The 25300-nt window shown below is 42.3% G+C and overlaps 1 protein-coding gene across 1 annotated transcript in view; it reads right to left on the bottom strand.

Moving 5' to 3' along the window:
• Positions 1 to 25300, bottom strand: part of LOC138089046 (ATP-binding cassette sub-family C member 4-like) — a 197552-nt gene that overhangs the window by 101719 nt on the left and 70533 nt on the right. The window contains exons 16-21 of the mRNA XM_068984369.1: positions 18685 to 18781; positions 14730 to 14918; positions 13227 to 13367; positions 12432 to 12469; positions 11643 to 11737; positions 1424 to 1570 (exon numbers count right to left, since the gene is read on the bottom strand). Of these exons, the coding sequence (XP_068840470.1) occupies positions 1424 to 1570; positions 11643 to 11737; positions 12432 to 12469; positions 13227 to 13367; positions 14730 to 14918; positions 18685 to 18781 (707 nt within the window). The remainder of the gene's footprint in view (positions 1 to 1423; positions 1571 to 11642; positions 11738 to 12431; positions 12470 to 13226; positions 13368 to 14729; positions 14919 to 18684; positions 18782 to 25300) is intronic.

Here is a 25300-nt window from a genome sequence, read left to right as displayed (position 1 = left end):
CAGCTTCATAATAAGATGAGATTGTGTGGGCCTCTGCAGTTTACCATCCTGTGCTCCTCACAGTGCCTGGACTAAAGAACATGTGTTGAATAAATCTGCACAAGATGCTGCACTAAACAGTCTTATTTAATCCTCACAACAGTCTTGTGGAACAGGAAGGGCACCGGTTATTCCCATTTCACAGGAGAGAAGTTCCCAGACACAATGCCGTCATCCTCACTGAGGTTCATTACGCACTGACCCTATGCTAAGTGCTGTGAATGTATTAACCTGCTTAACGCCCACAACATCAAGATATTGGTAAGTGTGTGAATAGTATCCTCATTTTATTGGTAAGAAAATTGAAACACGGAGAAATTAAATAACTAGCATATAAGTATTAACATAACTATAACTGGCTAATACTATTAGTAACTAGCACTAGGATTGGACCCAGGAAGTTGACTCCAGGGTCCATACTTATAACCATGACAACATCCTGCCTGGAGATTTGCCTCCCCAGTAGTATCCACCTACTTTGGCCTTGTTCACACAGCTAGTTGGTGGCCAGGCCAAGGCTACTGCTGTCCTCTCTCCAGTCACATCCCTGCCTCAACAGGCCCTATCAATCATCACCTGCAAAAACAAAGCCACCCTGGGCCTCAGCACAAGTCTAGCCAGATGAACAGAGTGGGCATGTACTCTGATGAACTAATTTCTTCATAGGAACCCAGGTCAGGAGGCCACCTTCAGAAGCAAGACAGATCGAAGGCCTCAGGGAGGAGGAAGCAACCACTGGGAAACCTTCAGGGGTATTCTTCACACTGAAGATCCACCTGCTATAAACCACAAGACCTCTTAAATGTAACCAAAAGTCCATTGTAAAACTAGAGGGTTGATTTTATTGAAGAGGATGTTTACATTTCACTGATCTTGTATTTTAATTAATCTTACATTGCCATTTAGGTAAAACTCAAAATATGGGCACATGTCAAAGCTCTGTGGTCCCAGAAATGGATGGGCAAAGAAAGAAAGAAAGACATAGCCTGTCTTCTGTAGAGATGTTTCTGGAAGATGGTCCTTCCTAGTTAGCTTAACACTATGTAACACAGCGAATGTTTCAACAACTAGTCAAAAACATTTCAACACATTTGCATCATCTGTTAGATGTTTCATATGCCACATAACAAATGGACTCCGAAATCATCCTGCAAAGTAAACAGCCATGTATTTTTACAGACATGCATAAATTGGAATAAAAGCTTATATGCTCTTATATTCAGATTTTCTCTGGCAGAAAAAATCATCAGTGAAGCTTCTGTAGAAAATGAAAAACACAGTGGTTTTCTTCCAAGCATATCTTCCATTTTCAAATATGAAAATGTAACTAGGCACTTAATGTTTTAACAAGACATATTCACTAATAATTTGGTGTCTGACTTACCTATTGGATTTCTATTGAAGAACAATACTGGAGATCTTAAAATGGTCTCCAACATTTTGTTGTGCAAAGTTTGTGAAGAATTAACAAGGATGTAGAATATCAACAGAGACCGTGTGATGCCAAAAAGGACAGTAGACACAGTTAACCCTGAAATAAAGAAACATGACTCAGCACAAAATCTCTGTCTTATCCTCAATCATGCTAAAGCATGGCAGGCAGTTTAAAAAGATACTATGTATTCTATAAATCAAATTTGTATAGAGGTTTACATATATAGAATATGGAATAAAAAAACTGATATATATATAAAAAGTAGATTCTCACCCTCTCCCTCTCCCACAGAGTCCAAAAGACTGTTCTATACATCTGTGTCTCTTTTGCTGTCTCTCATACAGGGTTATCATTACCATCTTTCTAAATTTCATAAATATGCATTAGTATACTGTATTGGTGTTTTTCTTTCTGGCTTACTTCACTCTGTATAATTGGCTCCAGTTTCATCCACCTCATTAGAACTGATTTCAATTAAAATAAATAAATTTAAATTTTTTAAAAAAGTAGTTTCTCTAAGAGTTTAATGCTTTCAAAAAATACATTTATAAAGAAAAGTGTAAAAATCACTGTTTTCCTCTCACTAAATAGAAATAACACAGGGGGAAAAAAAAAAAGTGTAAACTACCATTACCGACTGATGGACATGAGTTTGAGTGAACTCCGGGAGTTGGTGATAGACAGGGAGGCCTGGCATGCTTCAATTCATGGGATCGCAAAGAGTCGGACACGACTGAGCGACTGAACTGAACTGAACAGTTTCATTCTAAGCTTGCCTAATTGAATTACAAGTTCTAATAAAACTTATAAGAGAGATAATTATACAAGTAGCTGATCTTTCTTTCTCCACATTTCAAATCTCATTATTTACAGCATGTCCCATAATCTAAAAGTAAAGTATGCTTTGGTGAAAGTAAAAGTGTTAGTTGCTCAGTTGTGTCATACTCTTTGCAACCCCATGGACTGTATCCCCCAGGCTCCTCTAACCATGGAATTCTCCACGCAAGAATACTGGAGTGGGTTGCTATTCCCTTCTCCAATGCTTTGCTACCAGCACATGAATTAACAGGGAAAAGGAGACATGATATACCATTTCCTTGTAATTTACAAGGAAATTTACTTCCATGTAAAGTAGCTTTTTAAGAACCTACTGTATAGCACAGGGAACTCTACTTAATGCTCTGTGGTGACTTAAATGGAAAGGAAATCCAAAGATATGTATGTTCAATGGATCACTTGGCTGAACAACAGAAACTAACACAACATTGGAAAGCAACTATAATAAAAATTAATAGAAATTTAAAATAATAAAAATAAACTACCTACTTCTATGCCCAAGTAGCTATAAAGAGTATGAAAAGACCATGATAAATTGCAAGTGGATAATCTCTTAAATTATTGTACTGCAAGAAACTACAAATTACATTTTGACAGGAGATAATCTAAACTAATCTCTCACTATTTTACAGAACCCCAAAGCATTTGTGAAAGTGAAGTCGCTCAGTTGTGTCTGGCTCTTTGCCAACCCCGTGTACTGTGTGGCCCAGCAGGCCCCTCTGTCCATGGGATTCTCCAGGCAAGAATACTGGAGTGGGGTGCCATTTCCTTCTCCAGGGGATCTTCCCGACCCAGGGATCGGACCCAGGGATGGAACCCAGGTCTCCCGCATTGCAGGCAGATGCTTTAACCTCTGAGCTACCAGGGAAGTAACTCAAAGCATTTGCAAATAAATATAATCATTTAAATTTATGTCTTATCAATGACATAAATGAGCACTACTATGCATATAAAAATTAAAATAGCCCTCCAAACATCTCTTCAACTCACAATGTTATATAGAGTGGGGATAACTTTGGCAATATATATTCCATCAAGTACTTCTTTCCATTCAGCTACCACATCAGTGTTATTTACTTTCTGAAAGCTTCTCAAATTCCTGAATTTCATCAACAGGAATTTGCCTTAGCCCACCATCCTATATGAATGTGTAACAGAATCTCTTTCTTCTTTAAGCCCTCATTGTCCGGAAGGTGAACAGCTGGTAGATTCAAGTTTCTTATCAAGTGACCAATAAAATAAATACCAAATTTCACTTATGGATTTTACATAGCTTACTCTTTGTAGAAAGCTTGTACAAGCATTTCCTGTGAGGATATTTCAATTTTTAGTGTTTTTTTTTTTAATTGGGGTATAGTTGCTTTTCAATGTTGTGTTAGTTTCTGCTATTCAACAAAGTAAATCAGCTATACATGTACATATATCCCTTCCCTCTTGGACCTCCCTTCCCCCCATCCCTCCCCTCTAGGTCATCGCAGAGCACTGAGCTGAGCACCTGTGCTATATAGCAGCTCCCCACTAGCTATCTGTTTCACACATGGTAGTGTGTATATGTCAGTCCTAATCTTTCAATTTATTTCCCTCACCTCCCGATTCCTGCTCTGTGTCCAAACATCTATTCTTTCCCACTATGACTCTAGTCATCTCCTGCAAATAGGTTCATCTGTACCACTTTTCCTAGATTCCATGTTGTTGTTTAGTTACCATATCCAACTCTTCAAAACCCCATGGACTGCAGCATGCCAGGCTGCCCTGTCCCTCACCATCTCCCAGAGTTTGCCAAAGTTCATGAACCAGTGATGCCATCCAACCAGCTCATCCTCTATAACCCTCTTCTTCTGCCTTCAACCTTTCCCAGCATCAGGGTCTTTTCCAGTGAGTCAACTGTTTGCATCAGGAGGCCAAAGTACTGGAGCTTGAGCTTCAGCCTCAGTCATTCCAATGAGTATTCAGGGTTGATTTCCTTTAAGACTGACTGGTTTTATCTCCAGAGACTACCAAGAGTCTTCTCCAACACCACAGTTCTAAAGCATCAATTCTTCAGTGCTCAGCCTTCTTTACTGTCCAGCTCTCACATCTGTACATGACTACTGGAAAGATAGCTTTGAGTATATGGACCTTTGTTGACAAAGTGATGTCTCTGCTTTTTAATACACTATCTAGGTTTGTCACTGCTTTCTTACCAAGAAGCAATTGTATTCTAATTTCATGGCTGCAGTCACCATCCACATTGGCTTTAGAACCCAAGAATAGGAAATCTGTCACTGCTCCCACATTTTCCCCTTCTGTTTGCCATAAAGTGATGGGACTGGATGCCATGATCTTTGGTTGTTTTTTTTTTTTTTTAATATTCAGTTTTAAGTTGGCTTTTTCACCCTCCTTCACCATCATCAAAAGGCTCTTTAGTTCCTTTTTGCTTTCTGCCATTAGAGTGCTATCACCCACATATCTGAGGTTGATATTCTCCAGCAATCTTGATTCCCAGCTTATCAGCCATCCAGCCCGGCATTTCACATGATGTGCTCTGTGTATAAGTTAAATAAATGGGGTGACAACAAACAGACTTGTCATACTTCTTTCTCCATCCTGAATCGATCAGTTGTTCCATACAAGGTTCTAACAGTTGCTTCTTGACCACATACAGGTTTCTCAGGAGACAGGCAAGATGGTCTGGTATATCTAGCTCTTTAAGACTTTTTCAGTTTGTTATGATCCACACAGTCAAAGGCTTTAGCTTAGCCAATGAAACAGAGGTAGATGTTGTTCTGGAATTCCCTTGATTTCTCTATGATCCAGAAAATGTTGACAGTTTGATCTCTGGTTCCGCTGCCTTTTCTAAATGCAGGCTGAACATCTGGAAGTTCTCAATTCACATAATGCTGAAAACTAGCTTGAATGATTTTGAGCATAACGTTAGTAGCATGGGAGATGAGTGCAATTGTCTGGTGTATTGAACATTCTTTAGTATTGCTGTTCTTGGGAATTGGAATGAGGATTGACCATTTCTGGTCCTGTGGCCACGGCTGGGTTTTCCAAATTTGCTGACATATTGAGTGCAGCACTTTAATAGCATCATCTTTTAGGATTTTAAATAACTCTGCTGGAATTCTATCACCTTCACTAGCTTTATAGCCAGTAGTGCTTCCTAAGGCTCACTTGACTCCACACTCCAGAGTGTCTGGTTCTGAGTGAGAGGTTACAACATTGTGGTTATCCAGGTCATTAATATCTTTATTGTACAGTTCTTCTGTGTATTATTTCCATCTCTTCTTGATCTCTTCTGCTTCAATTAGGTCTTTACTGTTTCTGTCCTTTATTGTGCCCAGCTTCAGATGAAATGTTCCTTTGATATTTTCAATTTTCTTGAAGAGATCTCTAGCCTTACCCTTTCTGTTGTTTTCCTCTATTTCTTTGTATTGTCCACTGAAGTCCTTCCAGTCTCTCCTTGCTATTCTCTGGAACTCTGCATTTCATTCTAGGAGGTCTTCTAGGTCTTCATACAACTGGTCAACTTCAGCTGCTTCGGGATCAGTGGTTGGGGCATAGACTTGGATTACTGAAATGTTGAATGGTTTGCCTTTGAAATGAATCGAGATCATTCTGTTGTTTTTAAGGTTGCACCCAAGAACTGCACTTTGGACTCTTGTTGATTAGGAAAGCTATTTCATTTCTTTGAAATGATTCTTGCCAACAGTAGTAGATATAATGGTCATCTGAATTAAATTCACCCATTCCCATCCATTTTAGTTCACTGATTTCTAAGATGTTGATGTTTACTCTTACCATCTCCTACTTGACCACATACAATTTACCTGGATTCATGGAACTAACATTCCAGGCTCCTATGCAATACTGTTATTTATAGCATCAGATTTTACTTTCACCACCAGACACATCCATAACTGAGCGTTGTTTCCACTTTGGCCCAGCCACTTCATCATGACCTGTGGCTAATCTTTTGGTGTCTTATCTTTTGCCTTTTTATGCAGTTCATGGGTTTCTCATGGCTAATGCACTGGAGTGGTTTGCCATTCTCTCCTCCAGTGGATCACATTTTGTCATAACTCTGCACTATGACCTGTCTTAGGTGGCCCTACATGGCACAGCTCATAGCTTCATTGAGTTACACAAGGCCCTTCGCCAAGATAAGGCAGTGATCCACAAAGAGGCTAGATTCCACATATATGCATTAATTCAAGTATTTTTTTTCTGTTTATCTCTTTCTGACTTTACTTTGTATGGCAGACTCTAGGTCCATCCATGTCTCAACAAATGACCCAATTTCATTCCTTTCTATGGATAAATAATATTCCAGTGTATATATGTGTTATTTGCTCAGTCATGTCTGATTCTTTGCAACCCCATGGACTGCAGCCTGCCAGGCTTCTCTATCCATGGAATTCTATAAGCATGAATACTGGAGTGGGTTGCCATACCCTTATCCAGAGGTTCTTCCTGACCCAGGGATCATACCTAGATCTCCCACATTGCAGGCAGATTAATTACCATTTGAGCTACCCCCCAACCAGGGTATATATGTACCATAAATGAGATGAAAAGACAGTCCTGAGAATGGGAGAAAATAATTACAAAATAAGTAACTGACCAGAGATTAATCTCTACAATATACAAACAGCTCATGCAGCTTAGTATTATAACAAACAAACAAACAAAGCAATCAAAAAAATGCACAGAATATCTATATAGATCTTTCTCCAAAGAAGACATATAGATGGCCAAGAGGCACATGAAAAGATGCTCAATATCGTTACTAGAGAAATGCAGACCAAAAGTCTGATAAAGTATTACCTCACACCAGGCAAAATGTCCATCATCAAAAAATATACAAACAATAAATGCTAGAGAAGGTGTGGAAAAAGGGAACCTTCTTGCACCGTTACTAGGAATGTAAATTGCTACAGTCACTTTGGAGAACAGGATAGAGATTCCTTAAAAAATAAAAAATAGAACCACCATATGACCCAGCATTCCCACTACTGAGCACATATCCTGAGAAAAACCATAATTGAAAATGATGCATGCACCCCAGTGTTCATCAGATCAGTTCAGTCAATTCAGTTCAGTCGCTCAGTCATGCCCAACTCTTTGAAACCACATGAATCTCACCACGCCAGGCCTCCCTGTCCATAACCAACTCCCGGAGCTCACTCAGACTCAGGTCCATCGAGTCAGTGATGCCATCCAGCCATCTCATTCTCTGTCGTCCACTTCTCCTCCGGCCCCCAATCCCTCCCAGCATCAGGGTCTTTTCCAATGAGTTAACTCTTCACATGAGATGGCCAAAGTACTGGAGTTTCAGCTTTGGCATCATTCCTTCCAAAGAAATCCCAGGGCTAATCTCCTTCAGAATGGACTGGTTGGATCTCCTTGCAGTCCAAGGGACTCTCAAGAGTCTTCTCCAACACCACAGTTCAAAAGCATCAATTCTTCAGCACTCAGCTTTCTTCACAGTCCAACTCTCACATCCATACATGACCACAGGAAAAACCATAGCCTTGACTAGATGGACCTTTGTTGGCAAAGTAACGTCTCTGCTTTTCAATATGCTATCTAGGTTGGCCATAACTTTTCTTCCAAGGAGTAAACATCTTTTAATTTCATGGCTGCAGTCACCATCTGCAGTGATTTTGGAGCCACCAAAAATAAAGTCTGACACAGTTTCCACTGTTTCCCCATCCATTTTCCATGAAGTGATGGGACCAGATGCCATAATCTTCATTTTCTGAAAGTTGAGCTTTAGGCCAACTTCTTCACTCCCCTCTTTCACTTTCATCAAAGGGTTTTTAGTTCCTCCTCACTTTCTGCCATAAGGGTGGTATCATCTGCATATTTGAGGTTATTGATATTTCTTCTGGCAATCTTGATTCCAGCTTGTGCTTCTTCCAGCCCAGCATTTCTCATGATGTAGTCTGCATAGAAGTTAAATAAGCAGGGTGACAATATACAGCCTTGATATACTCCTTTTCCTATTTGGAACCAGTCTGTTCCATGTCCAGTTCTAACCGTTGATTCCTGACCTGCATATAGGTTTCTTAAGAGGCAGGTCAGGTGGTCTGGTATTCCCATCTCTTTCAGAATTTTCCACAGTTTATTGTGATCCACACAGTCAAAGGCTTTGGCTTAGTCAATAAAGCTGAAATATATGTTTTTCTGGAACTCTCTTGCTTTTTCGATGATCCAGCAGATGTTGGCAACTTGATCTTTGGTTCCTTAGCCTTTTCCAAAACCAGTTTGAACATCTGGAAGTTCATGGTTCACGTATTGCTGAAGCCTGGCTTGGAGAATTTTGAGCATTACTTTACTAGCGTGTGAGATGAGTGCAATTGTGCGGTAGTTTGAGCATTCTTTGGCATTGCCTTTCTTTGGGACTGGAATGAAAACTGACCTTTTTCAGCTCTGTGGCCACTGCTGAGTTTTCCAAATTTGCCATGAAACTAAGCCATGCCCATGGGGCCACCCAAGACTGGCGGGTCGTGGTGGAGAGGTCTGACAGAATGTGGTCCACTGGAGAAGGGAATGGCAAACCACTTCAGAATTCTTGCCTTGAGAACCCCATGAACAGTGTGAAAAGGCAAAATGAGAGGATACTGAAAGAGGAACTCCCCAGGTCAGTAGGTGCCCAATATGCTCCTGGAGATCAGTGGAGAAATAACTCCAGAAAGAATGAAAGGATGGAGTCAAAGCAAAAACAATACTCAGCTGTGGATGTGTTTGGTGATAGAAGCAAGGTCCCATGCTGTAAAGAGCAATATTGCATAGGAACCTGGAATGTCAGGTCCATGAATCAAGGCAAATTGGAATTAGTCAAACAGGAGATGGCAAGAGTGAACGTTGACATTCTAGGAATCAGCAAACTAAAATGGACTGGAATGGGTGAATTTAACTCAGATGACCATTATATTTACTACTGCTGGCAGGAATCCCTTAGAAGAAATGGAGTAGCCATCATGGTCAACAAAAGAGCCCGAAATGCAGTACTTGGATGCAATCTCAAAAACGACAGAATGATCTCTGTTCGTTTCCAAGGCAAACCATTCAATATCACAGTAACCCAAGTCTATGCCCCAACCAGTAATGCTGAAGAAGCTGAAGTTGAATGGTTCTATGAAGACCTACAAGACCTTTTAGAACTAACACCCCAAAAAGATGTTCTTTTCATTATAGGGGACTGGAATGCAAAAGTAGGAAGTCAAGAAACACCTGGAGTAACAGGCAAATTTGGCCTTGGAATGTGGAATGAAGCAGGGCAAAGACTAATAGAGTTTTGCCAAGAAAATGCACTGGTCATAGCAAACACCCTCTTCCAACAACACAAGAGAAGACTCTACACATGGACATCACCAGATGGTCAACAACAAAATCACATTGATTATATTCTTTGCAGCCAAAGATGGAGAAGCTCTCTACAGTCAACAAAAACAAGACCAGGAGCTGACTGTGGCTCAGATCATGAACTCCTTATTGCCAAATTCAGACTGAAATTGAAGAAAGGAGGGAAAACCACTAGACCATTCAGGTATGACCTAAATCAAATCTCTTATGAGTATACAGTGGAAGTGAGAAATAGATTTAAGGGCCTAGATCTCATAGATAGAGTGCCTGATGAACTATGGACTCAGGATCGGGACATTGTACAGGAGACAGGGATCAAGACCATCCCCATGAAAAAGAAATGCAAAAAAGCAAAATGGCTGTCTGGGGAGGCCTTACAAATAGCTGTGAAAAGAAGAGAAGTGAAAAGCAAAGGAGAAAAGGAAAGATGTAAGCATCTGAATGCAGAGTTCCAAAGAATAGCAAGAAGAGATAAGAAAGCCTTTCTCAGTGATCAATTCAAAGAAATAGAGGAAAACAACAGAATGGGAAAGACTAGTGATCTCTTCAAGAAAATTAGAGATATCAAGGGAACATTTCACACAAAGATGGGCTCGATAAAGGACAGAAATGTTATGGACCTAACAGAAGCAGAAGATATTAAGAAGAGGTGGCAGGAATACACGGAAGAACTGTACAAAAAAGATCTTCAAGACCAAGATAATCATGATAGTGTGATCACTCACCTAGAGCCAGACATCCTGGAATGTGACGTCAAATGGGCCTGGAATGTGAAGTCAAGTTCAAAGCATCACTATGAACAAAGCTAGTGGAGGTGATGGAATTCCAGTTGAGCTATTTCAAATCCTAAAAGATGCTGCTGTGAAAGTGTTGCACTCAATATGCCAGTGTTCATAGCAACACTATTTACAAAAGCTAGGACATGGAAGCCTCCTAAATATCCATCAACAGATGAATGGATAAATAAGGCATTTAAAGTTTCTGTTAAAGACATCCTTTAAACAGTATGTAATGCTATGCTATATATATTCCAAATACTCTTGTGAATAGAGACAGCCATGATAATACTAGTCTGGCAAGCCAAACTTTGAATTAATCACACAGTCGAGGAGGAGATAACACTGTGATCTCAGGGTAAGAAAGAGAAGGAATCCTAATTCCAGATACTGGACTTCCCTTGCGTAGCTTCTCAAGTTATTAGTGAAGCCCAGGAGATGAGCAGTGTGGAAATGGGAGCTTTGCATACCTGGGAGGGAATAATGCTTTTATCTGGGGCCCAGGCTGCCAGAGGATTTCATCCAAGATCAATAAAAGCCAGGGCTTATTCAGACAGAATCAGAACAACCTGAACCACAGGGTGGGGTCCATTTCTTTTTTTAATATAAATTTATTTATTTTAATTGGAGGTTAATTACTTCACAATATTGTATTGGTTTTGCCATACATCAACATGAATCTGCCACAGGTATACATGTGTTCCCCATCCTGAACCTCCCTCCCTCCTCCCTCCCCGTACCATCCCTCTGGGTCGTCTCAGTGCACCAGCCCCAAGCATCCAGCATCATGCATAGAACCTTGACTGGCGATTCATCTTATATATGATATTATACATGTTTCAATGCCATTCTCCCATTTCTAATCCCCTTACCCATCCATACAGCAATATAAGATTTACTTAAAGTGCCTATTAGAATACACAATAGCTACATATTTCCAGTGGCTGATTTTCTCAATATGCAATCCTGGTTTAACTACCAAAATCCAGTATGGACCAAATTAAGAGTCTCCATTCAACCTCTTTTCTTCTAATAGATCTTTTTTTTAAAATAACTACTCTAATTAATTCACAGAGTAAATGTAATTCAGATACTTAATCTATTAAGACATTACTGAATTACTCTGGAAGCCCTCTTGCTCATGCAGACTCATTGTAAGCACCTTAAACTCTGGTATTACAGAGCAGATAACTCAACTTTACCTGAATAAACTTCTAAGTACCAGTTCAGAACGAACACTACATCTTCATCTTCTTTTACTAAATCCCCAGAATACAAATCACTTTGTAGATTTGACCTATGGAACAGGAAATAAAAAATATTGCACTATATATATATACATAGAATTTACACAAATATCACACAAAAAGTTACCTCAATTCAAGAAATGTATTTTATGCTGGGAAGTGTTTCCCAGCACACAAGGCCCTCTGTGTGTCTCCTTTTTAAAAATCTGAATCATGACTTTCAGTTTTCAAAATTATCTGTGAAGACAGACTTAGAAGATGAACTTATGATTGCCAAGGGGAAGGATAGATAGAATGGATGCTCATGCACAAACTGCTATATTTAAAACAGGTAACCAACGAGGGCTTATTGTATAGCATATGGAAGCCTGCCCAATGTTATGTGGTAGCCTGGATGGGAGGGAAGTTTGGGGGAGAATGGATACGCATATATGCATGGTTGCATCCCTTCACTGTTCATATGAAACTATCACAACCTTGCTGATCGGCTATATTGCAATACAATATTAAAAGTTCAGAAAAAGAAAAAGAATTGTCTGTGAAGAAGCTGCTACAGGGAGGGATATGGGGAGAGACCACAGGGGGATCACACACCACCTGTAGGAACTTTCATCTTTCTTCAGGGAAACTACATAAGGGTCAGAAGAGGAGGCTGAACTTGCCCCATCTCTCCCCCTGACTCTGTGGGAAAAGGGGCTTTGTGTAGATCTCACAGCACTTTGGGTCAGACAAGGAATCACTCACCAGAATGCAAGCCACCAATCCTGCAGGACATAGGCAACCTGGAGCAGGAAACAACTGTCACTCACACACTCACATCACTGAGCCTCACACCCCTCTCACTAGGATGGGGGATGGGAAGGCTCCAGAACATGGAGACGGTCCTTCTGGCTCAGGTCTGCACCAAGCCCCACCCCCCAGATGACCACAGGTCAGGGGAGGGCATCTTACAAGTTAATATCTTTAAAAGAAATCCCCTTTTCCCTAGATGACTTTGCTCCCCAAATATAATGTACATCAATGCAAATCCAAGTGGACCGCAAAAGGCAGTAATAACAGTACAAATGTTGGGATTTTTCAAAGCAAAAGCTTGATAGGTATAGTGATGGTCAGTTCTGGGTGTCAGCTTGGCTGGGTCAGTCTCCAGTGATTCAACCAAACACTCATCTAGATGTTGCTGTGAAGGTATTCTGTGGATATGGATCACACCCATCATCAGAACTTCAGGAGAGGAGACCACCCTCAACACCATGGTGGCCTCATCCAGTCAGATGAAGGCTTGAAGAGCAAACCCTGAGGCTTCCTGGAGGAGGAAGAAATTCTGCCTCAAGACTGCAGGGTCAGCTCCTGTCTGAGGTTTCAGTCTGCAGGCCTGCCTTTCAGATTTCACATTCACCACGCTAGGCCCACAACTGCATGAGCAAAGTCTTTGAGATAAATCTCTTAATATGTATGTTTAAAAATAATTATAAAATACAGTATAAATAGTATATGAATATCAAGCTGAGTGCACAAACCAAAACAAACACCCTTATGTACCTGAGCTGTGATGTTGACTAGAATAAGGAAGATGATGACAGGCCAGTCAGCACCGGCTGTGAAGTAATTCACATAGGTCTTAAAACCAATTTTTCCTTCCAAATGGTCCTCCAGAGGTAGTGTAACTTGTATATTCTCAGTCTAGAAAAGAAAAATGGCAGTGAGAGATGAAATTTTTAAAAATGAACCCCATATTTCAAGATCTCAGCAATGTCCTCCACTGCAAAGCTGTGGGAAACAGACACATCTCATACACTGGTAGGAGTGCAGGATGGTCCATCTCCTACAGAGAAGGATGTGGGGATATCTGGCCAAACCACATATGTATTGACACTTGGACCCAACCATCCTACTTCTAGGAATCTATTAGAAATAAGGATATTTCATTCACATGAGTTCATTCAATGTTGCATAGTTTTGCTTAAAATACATCAAGACTCTCAACATACACACAACAAAATCAATTAACGTATAAATGCAGAAGTTTGATCTAAGAGAACACACAAAATGATATGGAGCTAATGTATCCCTCTAGATGACTTGTGTCATTCAATGATAGAAACATAACACATACTTGGGGCTCAAAATACTAGCCAAATACAGTAAACTGAGTTCACAGAGAGAGCTGGAGTAATATAAGTTTGGATAGCACACTGCAAGCATATGATCTGAATCTATTTGGTTCCTAAGTTTCAGAGAGTGATTCCTGAGTTTAGGAAGTGAACAGCTAATCTGAATACTTATCAGAATCATTCCAGGCTCCTGGGTTTGGATGTTGAGGGTTTGGCTATCAAGGGAATATCTGTGTATGTTTTTAAGGGAGATCTAGTGCATTTCCTCATTTCTGTCTGGAGGACTTAGAATGCATTATAGCATCACAGGAGCCTAGTGTGTCCTTGGCTCTACCCTGGCCACTTGGATTCAAGGTTGATAAGATGTGGTTCTCAGTCTTGAAGGGTAAGAAAGGACGGGAACTAACACCAAAGTGTCTATCATGTGTCAGGTTCTTTGCACACATTACCTCTGGCCCATCACAAACCACCTGACACCAAGGCAAGATAATACCATCAGTCACCTGCAGTTCCAGAACATTCCAACATATAGGACAAGTAGCTGATGTAACGTGGCAACAGCAGGACTCAGTCTAGGGGGTCTTCACATTAATCCACTGGATGGCTAAGGGAAGCCAGGGGCCACCACATGACTAGGATATAACTAAGGTAACCTAAAGAGTTCTCAATAGGTGTGAGCCACATGCACTCCAAAATTCATAGCAGTGCACCCACTACTGATCTCCATAGGATTCTCCATCCTACACTCAAAGGGGAACCCCAAGCAGGCTTGCTCCCCTCATGCTCTTCTAACTCTACTAATTCCATGGAACAAGACTTTGGGAACTTAGGGTCTACTTTGGGACAAATGAAGATGTCACAAGCAGACTGAAAGTTCATGAGACCACCAAGGGCAGACAGACCAGGGAACACTGCAGGATGAGAAACTCACATCTTGGTCTTCTGGAGCCACATCTTTCAACGAGGGTCTGGGAGACTGACCCAAAGACTCGGAGATCACAGTGGGAGTTCCTGGAACTGGAGATGGTTCAGACTGCTCATTCTCCTTCTCAAAAAGGGAGAAAATATCTATCCCGGATTTCAGGAACTCAGAGTAAGTTCCTCTTTCCACCATTTTGCCCTAAAATTTAAAAAAAAAAAAATTGAGAGAAATTAATTAATATTTGATAATATTAAACCAACCTAAATACTAATCAAAAAAAGTTATCTGGTTTTAAATTTTTGAAGAAAAAAATGATCCCTGTGTCTAGAATTCTTGTGGAGAAATCTAGTTCAGTCAGCTCAGGACACAACTGAGCATTGCATTCTCTGCCAATCCCTGTCCCTGTGTTAGGTCCTGGGGGATATGAAAGAAAGGTGTGCTCATGTGTTAAAAATGGAGGCCATTGACATGACTACCCTGCGCACTTGGGGAAGAAAGAAGTACAGAGGTTGGTGGGAAGATCAGCACAGTCTTCTTAGACAACATGGGAATTGAGAGAAGCCTCATGTGACAATTCCAGGAAAGAAATTTAAACTTAACCCAGAGGTGGGGCCCAGCACATCTGCATGTGGGTGAGAGTCTCTCATTAATCTTCACTGCCCACTGTCACTGTCACACTGTCACTGTACCTGGCCAGGATAATAGGAACCAGCCCCGGACAGAAAACCCATGAGAGGCCTCTCCATGGTCTACACTTGCTCCCACACACAGCAAGCTCCCAACTGAAAATTCAATATTCCACCTGATAAAGTAATTAAACAAGGAGGTCATGGGACTGGGGTGGCTCTTAAACCTTGGCAATCTGTGCCCACAAGCCAAAACCTAAGCCAGAATCAATGCACTCAGATCCAAGAAAAAATTTAGGAACGACCAACCACGAGCATCTAATCAGGCTTCCCCAAATCAGGCAACTGCTTAAGCTACAGCCAATCAAATTACTTTCTTTGAACACATGTGACACATCCTTGCAGTTTCCCTCCCTTACAAAGTCACATAAAATAATGTGCAGATGTTTCACTATCTTCTGACCCAATGAACGCAGACTCAGCTGATTCCCTCAGTAGCAAATAAAACATCAGAGGGAAAAAATGCCAGGATGCAAAACTCATCAAATGAGAGCAGCTCTGGTTGAGGCAGCTCAGGTGGAGAGAGCTGGCCCAGGACCCTCACTGGTACCCCTATCACCCTCTCACCTGAGGGGGTCCACTGGGAGAAACACAGGGAAGCCTTTGGGTACCGTCAGATACTGCGGAACTAGAAAATTATGCAGAATGTACTGTGTCTTGTTCCACTTGGGAGGCAAAATTCACACCACTTTAATGAAATCACCATTCACCACATCAAATCTGTAATATGCAAATTAAATGACTGGTAGTACAAAGACAGCAATTTCACTCAGCAGTCAAGCGCTGACAATTATGAGGAGACAAGGGGACAGCCATCCCCTCTCTGCTGTGAGAGAGAGACCTGACAAATAGTGAGGATGGTCCCCAACTCATACAGGAGTGCTCATCAGTGGACAAATAGTTGTTTTGTGAGTACTAAAATTGGGGGTAGTTTCCTCAAAGGAAGCAATAGGATGTGGCTAAATAGGTTTTTCTCCTGCCCACTGATCCTATGCTCATAACACTATCCACACTGGATTTACACACTAGAATCGCCCCCTCTGCACATGAAATCAACTGCTCTCGACCTTACAAACCTTAGCCCCTTCTGGAGGAGTGGAGAAAGAGTTGACACATGAAACTCCTTCCAGAGAGGCAGGGGTTCTGTGTTTTAATAATCTTTCTTGGAGCAGAGATTCATTTCAGAAGTCAGGGATGTGACCAAGGGCCTGTGGAACAGTCAGGGGTTAACAACAAAGGTGCTGAGACCTAGAAGTAAAAAAGCCAAGGAGTGAAGCACCAAATGACCACCAAGTCTGACACCTCTCATTAATTTCCACCCCACCCTCAGCCATGCTAGGAGCTGTGGGTTGGATGGTGCTCCCTCCTCAAAAAGATAAGTTCAAACATGACACCTGTGAATGTGACTTTATTTGGAAGCAGGGTCTCTCCAGATGTAATCAAGTTAAGATGAGGTCACCCTGGAGCAGAGTGACCCTACATCCAATATGACTGATGTTCTTATGAGAAGAGACCTAGACTGACACAGGGACAACGGCCATGTCATATCACAGGCAGAGATTACAGCGCTGCAGCCGGAAGCCAAGGAACACAAGGAAGGCCGGTGAACACCAGAGGCCGGAAGGAAGGATTCTCCCCTGGAGCCTCCAGGGAGAGCACGGCCCTGCCAGCACCTGAATTTGGGATCTGTAGCCTCCAGAACAGGGAGACGATCAACTTCTGCTGTTGTAAGCCATTCAGTTTTCAGTACTAGGTTCAGTTCAGTTCAGTTCAGTTCAGTTGCTCAGTCGTGTCCGACTCTTTGCGATCCCCTGAATCGCAGCACGCCAGGCCTCCCTGTCCATCATCAACTCCCGGAGTTCACTCAGACTCACGTCCATCGAGTCAGTGATGCCATCCAGCCACCTTTACAGTAGTTCTAAAAACTGACACTCTAGCCTGAGCCCACACTCCTGTCTCCTCAGCTTTACTAAGATTCCTAACTGCTTCTGCTGTCTCCCCTCCAGTGACCATTGGAGGAATCTCTTAACTCCCACATCAGACCACATCCCTCCTCTGCTCTGGAATGTGCAAGGCTTCCATCCCACTTCCAGTCCCTGCCCATTGCTCAGAGACCAGCTCCCTCCCGTCCCCCTGCTCACTCTCCTCAGACACGCTGGTCTTCCTGTTGTTCCTCCAACCTGCCAGGTCGCTCCTTCCTGAGGACCCCCTGCCTCAGACCCCCTCCCCAGGTGACTGTGTGACTCCCACCTTCATGTTACTCAGACCCCGTGAGGCACCAGCTCCTCAGGGAGGCAGCCAGGATGTCAGCCCACCCACCTCTCTCTCTGTCACATCCCCATAAGCCTCGTGAAGGCAGGGCCTTGTCCTCCTGCTACACAGACTCCCACACAAATCGGGCACATAGAGACTTGGGCAGTGACACCAGCAACTGGCGACACCAGCAGAGAGGGCATCTCTGATCTGGGTGCTCGGCTACCCAACCTCACTTCTCGTGTTAATGGTAGATGCTCTTGAAGCAAACTAGGTATAACAATCACCTGGATACAAACAGGTATTAGTATCTCTAAGTAATACACTTTGACTTAAGTCAGGGAAGAAGAAAATAAAAAGTTCTGAATAAACATTACACTTAACAGATTTCATTAGAAGAGTGATGATTCAGTAACCTAGGGTTTATATAGCTTAGAGTGTGAAAGAAAGTGAAAGTCACTCAGTCATGTACAACTCTTTGCGACCCCCTGGACTATACAGTTCATGAAATTCTCCAGACTAAAGTACTAGAGTGGGTAGCCTTTCCCTTCTCCAGGGGACCTTTCCAACCCAGGAATCAAACCCAGGTCTCCTATATTGCAGGAGGATTCCTTACCAACTGAGCCACAAGGGAAGCCCTAGGGTGTAGGCTTAGAGTATAGTAGTGATATTTCTGGGCTTTGCAGGTGGTGCTAGTGGTAAAGAACCTGCCTGACAATGAGACAGTCTTCAATGTTAAGAGACTCAGTTTCAGTTCCTGGGCCAGGAAGATCCCCTGGAGGAGGGCATGGCAATCCCCTCCAGTATTCTTGCCCGGGAAATCCCATGGACAGAAGAGCCTGGCAGACTGCAGGTCTTTGGATTCATCCTCCAAGGCATGAACAGCAGCTCTGAGAAGAAAAGGGCATAAAACTCAGGGAGAAGAGGGTGTTTACCATGAATGTAAGGAGAGTGACTTGCAGGGATGTCTGTCCTTGAACACGCCTGAGTGTTAGCAATTTCACAGACTTCTAGAAACTACTTACATCTCTCAGTATCAGAATCTGACTTGCATCTTCTAGGTACTGCAGCTGATGAGTCACTAAGATTGTGATCTTCTCCTTCAAGACCTGACGAATACACCTACAAATGTAAGAGGTACAGTATGCAAAAGCATGTTAATGGGGGTGCTTCAAACTGGAAACTTATATTTTGAAAAGAATAAGACAAAGACCACACAGCAGTCAAATATCTGCAGTTTAAATACCTAATCAATAATAATTATTAAATAAACATAAATCAATTAATTCGACCAGGTTCTTAAATTTATCAGCAGCAAATTTGAACCTAACTCTGCTTTAAAAATTCTAAAAAGCAGTCCACTGAAGGAGGTACACACAGCTAGGGTTTTTTTTTAATAAAACTCAGCTTAACAATTATATACATGTTTCATTAAAAAAACAATTGAGTAATACTGAGATTCTGAAATTCTACTGAACTAAAATACTATTTTAATGCCATGTAGGAATGGGAGGAGAGGGATCTATGTCATATAAAATGTTTACATTCTTAGCTTTCTGGGTGATTATAATTAATGATGTAAATATTAACAACAAGGAAAAAAACCTAATAGATTCTAGGTAATCTTCGCCACAGTGCATTTGCTAGACACTTGTTCCCAAAGAATGTTAGATAAAAAATGAATGCCAGCATGGCCTCCATTAGTCTCTGTGATATTCCAGAGGAATATTCCATCCAGGAAGCAAGTCTTCTTCCATTAGGACTGAACACTTTCCAAACATGAAAATAAAAGAACGGAATCCAAATGGCCTGAATCACAGTGGAAATCACCCAGTGGCTCAGAGTACGTGCCAGTGCTCTATAGTCAAGACCTCCCTCACTATTCAACCTTAAATCTTTTTCACAGAAGAAAAAAAAAAAAAAAAAACACTTGCTCCTATATTTTAAATGCAGACCCGTAGGAACTCAGCCCAGTCTAATCCCAAAGGGTCTACAACCCCTCTAGGGAAGCAAGTGCCCAGGTCCGGGCCCACGTGATCACAGGCAGGTCTGAGTGCCCCAGCCCTTTGCAGAGAAAATCTCAGGAACCTGGGCCAGAGCTCAGCCTGTGAGTAAGTCAGATGGAGGGTCTGGAGGCAGCAGACTTCAGCTCAGTCCCTCTCAGGAGCCTGATGACATCGGACAAGAGACTAAACCTCAGTTTCTTCATCTCAGAACATCAATGACAACGTCATCCACATGTTCTGAGAAATCAAACCACCAACACACTCAGTAAATGTCAGCCTCCTTCTCCGCTCCTCCCTAACCATAAGTGGCCCTGTGCTTTGGACTCAGGACAGAAGAGTCCTAAAAGGGGACACTCCGGACACTGGGTCTGTGATCAGAATCAGGACCCCAGGACTCAGACACACAAACCATCGCTTCATTAAATCCAAAAGGATTCATTCTGACCCTTTAACATGTGTTAGTTCAGCATTCATACTAAGTTTCTTGACTAACACTTTTTTCAAATAAAAGTATTATACTAAAGCATTTAAATAGAATTTTTTTTCTCCTTAATTTATAATTACCTGCCAGTAGTCTCAGAAGATTTGTTAATTGTTAAAAGATTGGATTTGTTGATCAAATCTAATGGGCTACTATGTCCAAGATGGACCAACACAAAAGTTTTAAAATGTTTTCTCAACAGTCCATCACAGATGAGGTAACATAATTAATAACAAAGTGATCAATTGATGGCTTTATATTTTTTTCCTAAAAAGTACTTTTATCCAAATCATTAGGAAGATACACTATTTTCCAAGTTTTTAGATTAAAAATTTCCAAGTCATGACAGAAATTACTGAGTCAGCAAGCAGTTGTTTAGCTGTTATTCATATATAAAGACTGTGTTAATCCTATAATCCCACATATATCATATATAAGGGCTGGCCCCTGATAGCTCAGTTGGTAGAAAATCTGCCTGCAATGAGGGAGACCTTGGTTGGATCCCTGGATTGGGAAGATCCCTTGAAGAAGGGAAAGGCTGCTCACTCCAGTATTCCAGCCTGAAGAATTCCTACAGTCCACGGGGTCACAAAAAGCCTCTTGATGAAAGTAAAAGAGGAGAGTGAAAAAGTTGGCTTAAAGCTCAACATTCAGAAAACGAAGAACATGGCATCCAGTCCCATCACTTCATGGGAAATAGATGGAGAAACAGTGGAAACAGTGTCAGACTTTATTTTTGGGGACTCCAAAATCACTGCAGATGGTGACTGCAGCCATGAAATTAAAAGACGCTTACTCCTTGGAAGAAAAGTTATGACCAACCTAGATAGCATATTCAAAAGCAGAGACATTACTTTGCCAACTAAGGTCCATCTAGTCAAGGCTATGGTTTTTCTAGTAGTCATGTATGGATGTGAGAGTTGGACTGTGAAGAAAGCTGAGCACCAAAGAATTGATGCTTTTGAAGCATCAATTGGTGTTGGAGAAGACTCTTGAGAGTCCCTTGGACTGCAAGGAGATCCAACCAGTCCATTCTGAAGGAGATCAACCCTGGGATTTCTTTGGAAGGAATGATGCTAAAGCTGAAACTCCAGTACTCTGGCCACCTCATGTGAAGAGTTGACTCATTGGAAAAGACCCTGATGCTGGGAGGGATTGGGGTCAGGAGGAAAAGGGGACGACCGAGGATGAGATGGCTGGATGCCATCACGGACTCGACGGACGTGAGTCTGAGTGAACTCCGGGAGTTGGTTATGGACAGGGAGGCCTGGTGTGCTGCGATTCATGGGGTCACAAAGAGTCAGACACGATTGAGCGACTGAACTGAACTGAACTGAACTGATGGGGTCACAAAGTGTCGGACGCGACTGAGCAACTTTCACTTTTCACTTTAAGAGAGGACACATCCTGTGGTGGAGGGGACACAGATGAAACAGACAGAGGCCCCACCTCCATTCATTCAGTCAATAGAGGTTTGTTGAGGAGCCAGGCACTATCCTAAGTGCTGAGGATACACTGAAGTCAAGATAGAAGAAAATACTCTGCACCATGCACAGGGGGACACACTGAACGATTATAGAAAATGCACTATTGTGCCATGATGTGTGCTCTAAAGAGAAAGCAAGGGGGGCTGCTGTCTTAGATAGGGAGACAAGGGAGCTCTGAGACTCTCTGAGGAAACATCCTGGAAGAAGACACAGCAGGGGCAGGAGTCTTGGGACTGAACACACTGGGCTGAGGTGCCTTCCTGCATTTACAGCTTGGGGGCTGGTGGGGGGGCTCATAAATGGCCAAGTTCACCCACTGAGGGCTGTGGGAAGATAGAGCACATGGGCACCACCTGGAGGAGTGGGAGGGAACGGCAGGGCCCACCTTCCTTCTGGGTCCTGGCACACTGCTCCCTGGCTCTGGGACAGAGGGACCAGTGTGTATAGACAGACAGGGGTGAGAAAGGACCCCACAGAGCCAGCACAGCTGGATACTGAGTGAATATGGGGATGAGCTAGAAATGCTGATGAGGGCAGAAGACGCCTGTTCTCTGAGGACCTGGAGCTGCTTCCTGAATGTGAAGAGGGATCTGAGAAGGGCTGGAGCAGGAGGGTGAGCTGTGTAGACAGCAGTGTGGGAGTCTGATCAGGACAGACCCGAAGACTTGATAATGCAGGAGGCGGGGGTGTGGGATGTGGGGCTGAACCAGGACCGGATCCACAGCTGGACACAGGTGAGACAGCATCAGTTCACCCAAGGCCCCTCACCTTCTGTGGGTGACAGAACCCAATTAGTATTTACAGCATAAACTGTAAAACTGACAAACCTTAATGACCTTCCTTCATGACTGAAGGAATCTGCTAATCATAAGTAAAAGTGTGATTTATTCACTTTTAATACAAAACCCTTCACATGACTAAGCTTCCATGTGACCACCGTCTCTCACAACATATTGTTCCGTCCAGTTCTCTAGCTTGAGAACACTCTCCAACTGCTGCTGAGTGATTTCTTAATTTTCTTTCATGCTCTCTGCTTTTGCTTTAAGTCACCCTAGAGAATGTGGTTCTGATTAGCAAACAACAGTTTTAAGCCTGCTTCTATCAAATATATATCCAAAGTGGAGCACCCAAAATATTTGAGAGGATTTTATAAATATCTCCTGTGTTTGAAAAAGAGCTCAGGAGAACTTCTGTGATCAGCACACTGTATTTGACACCAACTGCCTTCCCCTGTGACACGGATGCAACGGCCAGTAGAATCTGTTCCTGCCATGATGGGGAACTTGTGCAGATGCACACAAGACATTTGTGAGCTCAGGGTGGGGCGCTGGGAACAAAGAGGCTGAGATACTCATGATGCCAAGAGGGTGGGGGTGGAGAATCACTGTCACAGCACTAGCTCCTGTCATTGAACTCATGACAAAACACAGGCACTTCTCTAAGGGAAAATTCATCAAGCCATGAATAGGAGAGGCTGGGAATGGAGGGTCAGATCAGAGAGCTGGAGGCCATGCCATGTGTCATCTGCCCTGTTCTCTCATGTTCTCAAAGATTCAGTGCTACTGTGCAGGTTTGTATGTGTGTTACAATATACCTAACGTGAAATTTACCATTTTAACAATTTTAAGCATATAGCTCAGTGGCATTAAGTACATTTACAGAGTTGTGCAGCCATCACCATCATCCATCTCCACGACTCTTTCATCACCCCAACACTGAGCACATTTTACATACGGGCAGGTCCCACCAAAGACTAACGACCCCTGCTTAGTGGATGTGGAATCCCAGCTCCTCATATCCAGAGTTCAGAGTTCCTCACACATCTCCCTCTCATACACTGGACTCTGCTGAAGTCTCTTTACTTTGCTATTCTGGACCTGCTGTAAATCAGTCATGTCCCCTCAGATTCACTTGATACTTTAACCATCAGTATTGTAGAACTCAGTGACAGAGACTTTTAAAAGGCAATCATTATCCTTAATTATACTAGACCTAATCTAATCTGACTGGTGTGCTTAGATGAAGAGGAGACTAAGACACAAGGAATGGACACAGGCATGCAAATCAGTGAAGTTAGAACACACCCTCCCACCATGCACAAAAATAAACTCAAAATGGATTAAAGACTTAACCACAAGATGTGACACCATAAAACTCTAGAAGAGATTAGAGGCAAACTTTCTCTGACATAAGTTATACCAATGTTTTCTTAGATCAGTCTCCTAAGGCAATAGAAATATAAGCAAAAATACACAAAAAGAGCTTTAGTGGTGGCGCACTGGTAAAGAACCCGTGTGCCAATGCAGGAGACATGGTTTCGATCCCTGCACCAGGAGGGACCCACATGCCACGGAGCAACGAAGTCCACGCACCACAACTACCGGGCCTGTGCTCTGGGGCCCAGGAGCCTCACACACCCTACAGCCGGTGCTCTGCTCAAGAGGAGCCACTGAAATGAGAAGCCCACACACGGCAACTAGAGAGAAGCCCCTGTTCATCACAACTAGAGAGAAAGCCCCACCAACAAACAGCCCACACAGCCATAAACAAATAATTATTTTTTAATTAAAAAAAGTAAGCAAATGGGATGTAATCAAGCTTACAAACTTTTCACAGTAAAGGAAATCATAAACACAATGAAGAGACAACCTACAGAACAGGAGAAGATACTATAAATGATGTGACCAACAAGAGCTTAATTTCCAAAATATACGAACAGCTCATACAACTCAACAACAACAACAAAATCCAATCAATGAAGCAACTGACAAACAACTAATCTCAAAAATATACAAGCAACTTATGCAGCTCAACTCCAGAAAAATAAACAACCCAATCAAAAAATGGGCCAAAGAACTAAATAGACATTTCTCCAAAGAAGACATACGGATGGCTAACAAACACATGAAAAGATGCTCAACATCACTCATTATCAGAGAAATGCAAATCAAGACCACAATGAGGTACCATTTCACACCAGTCAGAATGGCTGCAATCCAAAAGTCTACAAGCAATAAATGCTGGAGAGGGTGTAGAGAAAAGGGAACCCTCCTACACTGTTGGTGGGAATGCAAACTAGTGCAACCACTATGGAAAACAGTGTGGAGATTCCTTAAAAAATTGCAAATAGAACTGCCATATGACCCAGCAATCCCACTGCTGGGCATACACACCAAGGAAACCAGAATTGAAAGAGACACATGTACCCCAATGTTCATCGCAGCACTGTTTATAATAGCCAGGACATGGAAACAACCTAGATGTCCATCAGCAGATGAATGGATAAGAAAGCAGTGGTACATATACACAATGAAGTATTACTCAGCCATTAAAAAGAATATATTTGAATCAGTTCTAATGAGATGGATGAAACTGGAGTCGATTATACAGAGTGAAGTAAGCCAGAAAGAAAAACACCAATACAGTATACTGACACATATATATGGAATTTAGAAAGATGGTAATGATGACCCTGTATGCAAGACAGCAAAAGAGACACAGATGTATAGAATGGACTTTTGGACTCTGAGGGAGAGGGAGAGGGTGGGATGATTTGGGAGAATGGCATTGAAACATGTATACTATCAGGTAAGAAACGAATCGCCAGTCTATGTTCGATACAGGATACAGGATGCTTGGGGCTGGTGCACGGGGATGATCCAGAGAG

The sequence above is a fragment of the Capricornis sumatraensis genome, chromosome 12 (genome assembly GCF_032405125.1).
Source record: "Capricornis sumatraensis isolate serow.1 chromosome 12, serow.2, whole genome shotgun sequence".
Classification (NCBI taxonomy): Eukaryota; Metazoa; Chordata; class Mammalia; order Artiodactyla; family Bovidae; genus Capricornis; species Capricornis sumatraensis.
Note: the sequence above shows the minus strand (reverse complement) of the source record. Positions and strands in the feature narration are given on the sequence as shown.